Below are 7089 nucleotides of genomic sequence, written 5' to 3'. Positions count from 1 at the left end.
CTACACTAATTCTGGCCATTGTTCCAGGAGAAGATGTTGGTGCCGCCAACTCTTGGCCTCGTCACTAGTGGTTGACGCCGACCTTATAGGCGTGTTCCTGGGATGGTCCTGAGCTTCTCCATATGCTTTGTTCCAAGAGAAGGTGCTGGTGCCGCAAACTCCTGGCCCCGTGCATCGAGTATGAAGCCGACCTCCTAGGCGTGTTCCTCGGACCATTCTTAAGCTGTCTGTGTGGATTCTTCCAGGAGAAAGTGTCGGTGCTACGAACTCCTGGCCCTTTGGTTCCGGGATGACGCCGACCTTATAGGCGTATTCTCTGGCATGTCCTTAAGACCTTTTGGACTCTTATTCCTGGAGAAGATGTCGGTGCCTCGAACTCTTGGCCCCGTTGATTCAGGATGATGCCGATGACATAGGCGTGTATTTCGCGTATCGCGCGTTACATTTTTAACCTTTGTTCCAGGCAAGGACGATGCCTCGAACTCCTGGCCCCTAACTAATATAGCGATGCCACTTTTACGGGCGTGTTTGCCTTCTTGTATGTGGCTCATGCCTAAGTCGCGCGCTGTTATCGCCGATTTGCGCACGTTCGCGGGAAACTTAAATTTTTATGATTGCGTGAGCCGAACGAAAAGGAAATCAAATACTAAATCGGCGTATCAAAACTTATTATTATTGTCTTATGGGCGCAGTCATATTATGCTTACTTACTGGCTTAATTACTATTGAACGCAATGCCATAAGGGCAGCTCAGGGTCTGGTGACCTCCGTTTACATCTATATTAAACGCCAAAGAAAATGCTATGCCATGGATGTTTACGATAACTAATCGGATCGCTGATCGGACTGAGCAGTGGCACTCAACCGCTAGACTTTTAAATTTCCCCAGACTAATCCGGATCAGTGATCCCTGTCTCACAGCAGCACAGCACCGATCCCGCATGGTGGAAGAAAGTTGACGGAGATTATAATTTTATTGAAAGGTAATTCCAGGTAATCCTTTTTATTTGTCATAAATAATTGTACGAAACATAAAATAAAGTTAGTAATAGTAATTTTAAATGTATTTATTTTAATATTTTTGGTCTAAACATTGGATTCCTTTTCATAAAATTAATCTATTCCAAAGTTTGAGGTTATATTGGAAAAACGTAAAATTAATAAAAAAACATTTTATTAATTATTAGATAGATAAAAACTGATGACTGATGATTGATGATTGATGATTGATGACTGATGATTGATCGATGACTGGACATCACCTATAACGTATGAAGGTAGTTCGAAAGACACTATACTGTGGTAAGTTATAAATGTAGATAAAAATTATGCAATTTGTAATTATTCATGTTACAATATGAAAATAAGAATTTATTTGTATCTTTGCAGAAAATATTGAATATATCCGTCGTGCGCAGACACTCGGCGACGGTGTATAAACGAATGCGGAGCTGATCTGCGCGGTTTGCGACAAGACTGACAAGCTGTCGAGGTGCTCGCGTTGCTAAGTCGTCTTCTACTGCACCAAGGAACACCAGAAACGCGACGGGAAACGCCACCGGGAGTTTTGCGCGACTCACCCCGTGGCCGTTGCGTCTACGGAGGAGTCGTTCTCTGCCACCTCTGCTACCTCCGCTACCTCTCTGTCGCTATCGTCCTCGCGAACGAGCGTTTTGACCCAAGATCGGTGAGATCGAGATCCCGTCCAAGCGGCATCCCCTTATCGGCAATCGTCGAGCCTCGACTGCCTTGACAGCCTCGACTGTTCTGAGTGCGCTGGCTCCTAGCCTAAACAGAACCTCGGTCTCGGATGCACCGTGGGACTCGAACGTCACCTCGGAGCCGTGTCGGGACGAGAAGCATTTGGCAGATTCTATTGCGCGAGAAGAAAACTGATCGAGTCAACAAGAACGGAAAGAGAATGAGAATCTTAAGAAGACGTCAAATAGCGGGAAGGCAAAGAGCACGCAAAATAACGAGGTCGATGGCTGGACATCGCCTATAACGCATGAAGATAGTTCGGAAGACACTATACTGTAGTAAGTTATAAATGTAGATAAAAATATGCAATCTAATTATTTATGTTACAATATAAAAATAAGAATTTATTTATATCTTTGCAGAAAATAAAAAAATGGATATGTTTTTAATATGGGATATTATTTTCAATGACGATGAGGAGAATAATGAGGACAATAATGATTGGGAGATAGTACACCTAAGAGAACAACATCTAAAAATCAATAATTTCTTTGAAAATGTCGTTCTTTTTTATTCTTTAACAGGTAATAATAAAATTGTACGCGTTATTAATTTTTTTGTACTTTATATTTATAATAATTGCGATATTATTTTATTATAGATTTTAAATCACATTTTCGTGTTCAAAAAAATACTTTTGAGCAGCTGATACAAACTTTTGGATTAGCGTTATGGGACAATGATGATTCTCCTAAATTACCACCAGCTAAGCAACTTGCTATTGCCTTATGGATTTTTGGCAATCAAGAAGTTTATAGGTTAGTACTTAAAAAATTAAACTATAAGGTTGTTAAGTTTGAAGTCAAATATACTATTCAAATGACATTTATTTAATTTTTGAAAATTATTTTGATAATTATTATGTCTGATTTGTACAAAAAATATTTTGAGTTGTAATACTTTTCTTGAGGGAATTATACGATATACATACAGAACAGTTTATAAATAATAGTTTTATTTTTTATGCATATATTTTTCAGTTTTTGTTGCTGCATTGAAAATGTTTTCTTATTTCAGATCCGTTGCAGATAGATTTGGAGTGTCTAAAGATACTATATGGAGATGTGTTTTTAATGTGGCTTACACGCTAGAGCAATATGTTCAAAATTATATTAAATGGCCAGAAGTTCATGAATTAATAAACATACAAGAAGAATTTGCTGCTATTAGTAATTTTCCAGGTGTGGTAGGCGTCATTGATGGCTGCCACATTCCTATTAGTGCTCCTACTGAATATCCAAACAGTTACATAAATAGGAAAGGATTCCATTCTACATTGCTGCAAGGTATTTGTAATCATAAAATGAAATTTATTGACGTTTTTACGGGAATTTGTGGCAGTGTTCACGATGCCCGAGTTTGGCGGCTAAGTGATATTAAAAATGCGATAGATCATGATAGAGATAGATATTTTCCACAACATAATCATCTTTTAGCTGATTCGGCGTACCCATTATCATATTATATGCTCACTCCATACCGTGATAATGGTCACTTAAACAATATGCAACATAATTATAATACAAAATTATCGAAAACTCGTGTTATAATTGAAAGAGCATTTGGAATGCTAAAAGGACGATTTAGAAAACTAAAATATGTATATATGTACAACACAGAAATGATACCACTAGTTATACTTGCATGTTGCATCTTGCACAATATTTGCATCGATAATGAGGATGAACCAATTGATATGTTAGAAAATGGAAATAATAACGATAATCAGATTTATGCAGTAAATGCTGATGAAAAAAGAGACATTATTGCACATTTATTATTTTAATTATAATTATTATTTTATACACACACATACAAAAAACAAATCTTTTTTATATATAAAAACCAACAATTATTTTGGAAATTATTATTTTATATTATATAACAGATTACGATATATCTTTTATTCAGAACTACTTTCTTGTTTATTATAAAATTAAAAGTGTAAGATATGAATTGTCTACTACAAACAATCATCTTTATAGATTTTCATAACATTTATTCTCTATAAATTATAAAAAAATGTAATAACATGCATTATACGTATATGTAAATAAAAATGTTTAAAACCTATTGTGTTTTTATATAACATGTATATAAAAGAGAAATGTTTACATATACGTGTAATGATATATTGCTACTCTTTAAATATATGTTTATCTATTAACTAAATAACATGTACTTTATATCGATTTTTATAATTTAGAAACTAAATCCGCTAACTCGAATCCGGTAGAATATGTTGCTAGCAATTCTATCAGTTTGTTAGAAAATACATAAATACAAATCAAACAATGTATGCATTCATAATTTTTATTATATTAAACAAAAAGATACATATTTATGTATAATGTATGTAATACATAATATAGCAATTGAAAATGTATGTAAATTAACATATCTTTGGTTTAATCACAACGTAAAACAAATTGCATCAGTCTGCAATAAATAATATTTAATAAACATAAACATTTGTAATAGTATAATATTTTTCACTTTTCTATACCTAAATCAGATTTATATTATTGATGATTTTATCATTGAAGTATACACTGGAAAAAAAAATTAGATCCAAGACAATATTTATTCAGATAGTACCAATGGCTTATTTACTTAATATAATCACATATTTCTTTAGAATTAGATATTTTTACTTAATTTAAGTAAAGATATCTAATTCTAAATAAACATGTGATTATATTAAGTAGATTAAGCCATTTGTACTACACGAACAAATATTTTCCTGGATCTAAATATTTTTTTCAGTGTATGAAAGAAAATTCGCAATGCACATCAAGTACAAAAATAAACATAAAAATTATGCACGTTTTTCTGTTTGTGATATTCTTAAACTAAACTAAAAATACTTCAGTATCACAGTTGTTGTTACAGTAAAGTATCACAAAAATTAATTTATACTTTTCATTTAAGTATATAAAAGAAAATGTGCAATGTGCATTTAAATACAAACATAAAAAGAAATTAGGCATGTTTTTCTGTTATTCTTAAAAATACTTATCAATCACAGTTTTTGTTATAGTTAATTACAAAAACTAATTTATACTTTCTTACTTAATGCAGACGTACACTGGTGACATAATGCACAAATACCCATCTGAAATTAGCTGCATTTTGAGATTTCTGTAGTACATTCTATGAATGGAAATCGGTACACAAGTAGGTATCTTCGTGTGCCATACTTTTACTTTTTTTCTTGTACGTCTTTCTGTACGTTTTCCTGTACATTTTCCTTTTGCACATATTTTTTAAATAACTCCAAAAATTCATTTTTTATTTTTACGTTATCCTCATGATGAACTTTTCTTTGTTCGTAAAGTGTTTTGACCCATGTAGGTTCATCACTTCTTCGGCGTTTCCTAATATTGCGTCCTGTGTTATAAGAAGTATTGGCCGCTGCTGCAGAGTTTTCGTCGGTAGAATCTCCAATTTCCTGTGTAGGTGGACTTGGTTGCCTTATTCTAAATCCATGTGTACTAGAAGCAACTGATACAGGTGCTATTTCGGGTTTGGCATTAATGAAAGCGTCAATGAGATCATAATATTCCCAAGATTCTGTAGCTCCGCCAGTTTGATTATTAAGATCACGAACATTTTTATATCTGCGCTTCAAATTCTTCCATTTAACAGAACATTGTTCCTCTGTTACATTATATCCTCTTTCAATAAATTTATTTGCTATTTTTTTCCATACTTTTTTTTGCATACAATTTTTATTACTCAACATTCCCATATGATTTCTCACTTTTTCTATTAGAAGTTTTGTTGTTTGAACAGTCCACTGATATTTGTAGTTTCCTGTAAAAACAAAATTATACTACATTATACAATATACAGGATGTTTTGACATTTGCAAACCAAAATACTATAGCAAGAAAGTTCTCAAAATAGTTATTTGTAAATTTTTATTTCCAAAAGTTGTTCTTGAGATATAACGTTATTTAGTAATTAAGAGTCCTTAAGAAGGAGGAAAGGGGTTTTGTTATAAAGTAAGAAAGTGGGGTTGATTTATGTTGATAATATTAATAAAATAATAAATACAGAATATGATAAAATTTATATTTTTTATTTGTTTTATAAATTTTATATTATTTAAAAAAAAATAATTATATTTTATTATAATATTTGTTATCTAATGAGATAAATATTAATTTAAAAAAATTTTTTTTATATATATAAAGAAATTTTATTGAATATAATTTTTAATTCGATTTAATAGGTTTTTATTGGGAAGAAAAATGAATTTAATTTTATTGTTTTTATCAGTTTTAACTATATTTATATCTGGGTTAATAGCTAATGTTGAGAATGATTTAAAGAAAATTATTGCGTTATCTACTTTAAGACAATTAGGGTTAATAATAATGATTCTGAGGGTTGGGATAAAAATTATTGCTTTTTATCATTTATTAAGTCATGTTATTTTTAAATCTATGTTGTTTATGTGTGCTGGAATTATTATTCATTCTATAATAAATAATCAAGATATTTGTTTATTCGGAAATTTGAGTAAAGTAATTCCTTTTACTGTAATAAGTTTTTTAATTTCAAGGTTGGCTTTATGTGGGTTTCCATTTATGGCAGAGTTTTATTCGAAGGATTTTATTATAGAAGATATATATATATATATGACGACGGGGTGATTTTTTATTGCATGAATGGAAAAAAATATTATACTAAATTTTTAAAATTAATGAAAAGTAAGTTTATTTTAAAGTAATATGATTTTGGATCATTATCATAATTAATGAATTTTTTTATTGCAACAGGTTTTCACAACTCACACATATAAGAATCATATACATACCACATTGATTTTGCTCCATAACATCCTCTTCATATGGATCCATTTTCAATCGTTTTATTTAACCTGGAATTCAAGTTATTTGTGTATATATTTGTATATTGTTATACGTATGCTCTTGCATGTTACAATGCCTAACTTTATGTAATCTAAGAAAATTAAAATATATAAGAAGAAAAAGAGGATTACTTTCAATTAAAAGAAAATAAACAAGAAATATCATTGAACATTTCTATATAATAAAAGCATTCTATTAAATTGATTTGCTGTAACAAGATCACAAAATGTAAAAATTGAAATTACAACAGATATGATATAAACTTAGGCATTCTAAAAGGCAAGAGAGCACGCATTGCACGTTTAACTTAATAGAATATTTTTTTATGCCAATTTTTATCTATCTAACAATTAATAAAGATCTCACCGATCTTGGGGTCGGAACGCTCGTTCGCGAGAACGATAGCGACAGAGAGGTAGCGGAGGTAGCAGAGGTGGCAGAGAACGAC

At 31.4% G+C, this 7089-nt stretch overlaps 2 protein-coding genes across 2 annotated transcripts; one reads left to right on the top strand and one right to left on the bottom strand.

Annotated features, from left to right (window-relative positions):
* The first annotated feature begins 1586 nt into the window (after positions 1–1586).
* LOC112462500 (putative nuclease HARBI1) lies at positions 1587–3601 on the top strand. The gene is made up of 4 exons (XM_025028302.1): positions 1587–2039; positions 2124–2285; positions 2363–2519; positions 2779–3601. Exons 1-4 carry the CDS (start codon positions 2009–2011, stop codon positions 3545–3547), a joined length of 1119 nt encoding a protein of 372 aa, XP_024884070.1. The 5' UTR covers positions 1587–2008; the 3' UTR covers positions 3548–3601.
* A 1151-nt stretch (positions 3602–4752) lies between these two features.
* LOC112462501 lies at positions 4753–7089 on the bottom strand. The gene is made up of 3 exons (XM_025028303.1): positions 7008–7089; positions 6587–6649; positions 4753–5577 (listed from the first exon to the last, which is right to left on the bottom strand). The coding sequence occupies exons 2-3, from the start codon at positions 6627–6629 to the stop codon at positions 4964–4966; spliced, it is 657 nt and encodes a 218-aa protein (XP_024884071.1). The 5' UTR covers positions 6630–6649; positions 7008–7089; the 3' UTR covers positions 4753–4963.

This window comes from Temnothorax curvispinosus, unplaced genomic scaffold, assembly GCF_003070985.1.
Source record: "Temnothorax curvispinosus isolate PA1 unplaced genomic scaffold, ASM307098v1 QBEX01012483.1, whole genome shotgun sequence".
In the NCBI taxonomy this organism is placed as follows: domain Eukaryota; kingdom Metazoa; phylum Arthropoda; class Insecta; order Hymenoptera; family Formicidae; genus Temnothorax; species Temnothorax curvispinosus.
This window is presented reverse-complemented; position numbering and strand designations above follow the sequence as displayed.

Coding starts and splice junctions, on each gene's coding strand:
- LOC112462500 (XM_025028302.1), top strand. CDS start 2,009: ATGAAGATAGTTCGGAAGACACTATACTGTA. Junction 2,286..2,362: donor TCTTTTTTATTCTTTAACAG/GTAATAATAAAA, acceptor ATTTTATTATAG/ATTTTAAATCACATTTTCGT. Junction 2,520..2,778: donor GGCAATCAAGAAGTTTATAG/GTTAGTACTTAA, acceptor TTCTTATTTCAG/ATCCGTTGCAGATAGATTTG.
- LOC112462501 (XM_025028303.1), bottom strand. CDS start 6,629: ATGGATCCATATGAAGAGGATGTTATGGAGCAAAATCAATGTG. Junction 5,578..6,586: donor TATGGAGCAAAATCAATGTG/GTATGTATATGA, acceptor TTGTTTTTACAG/GAAACTACAAATATCAGTGG.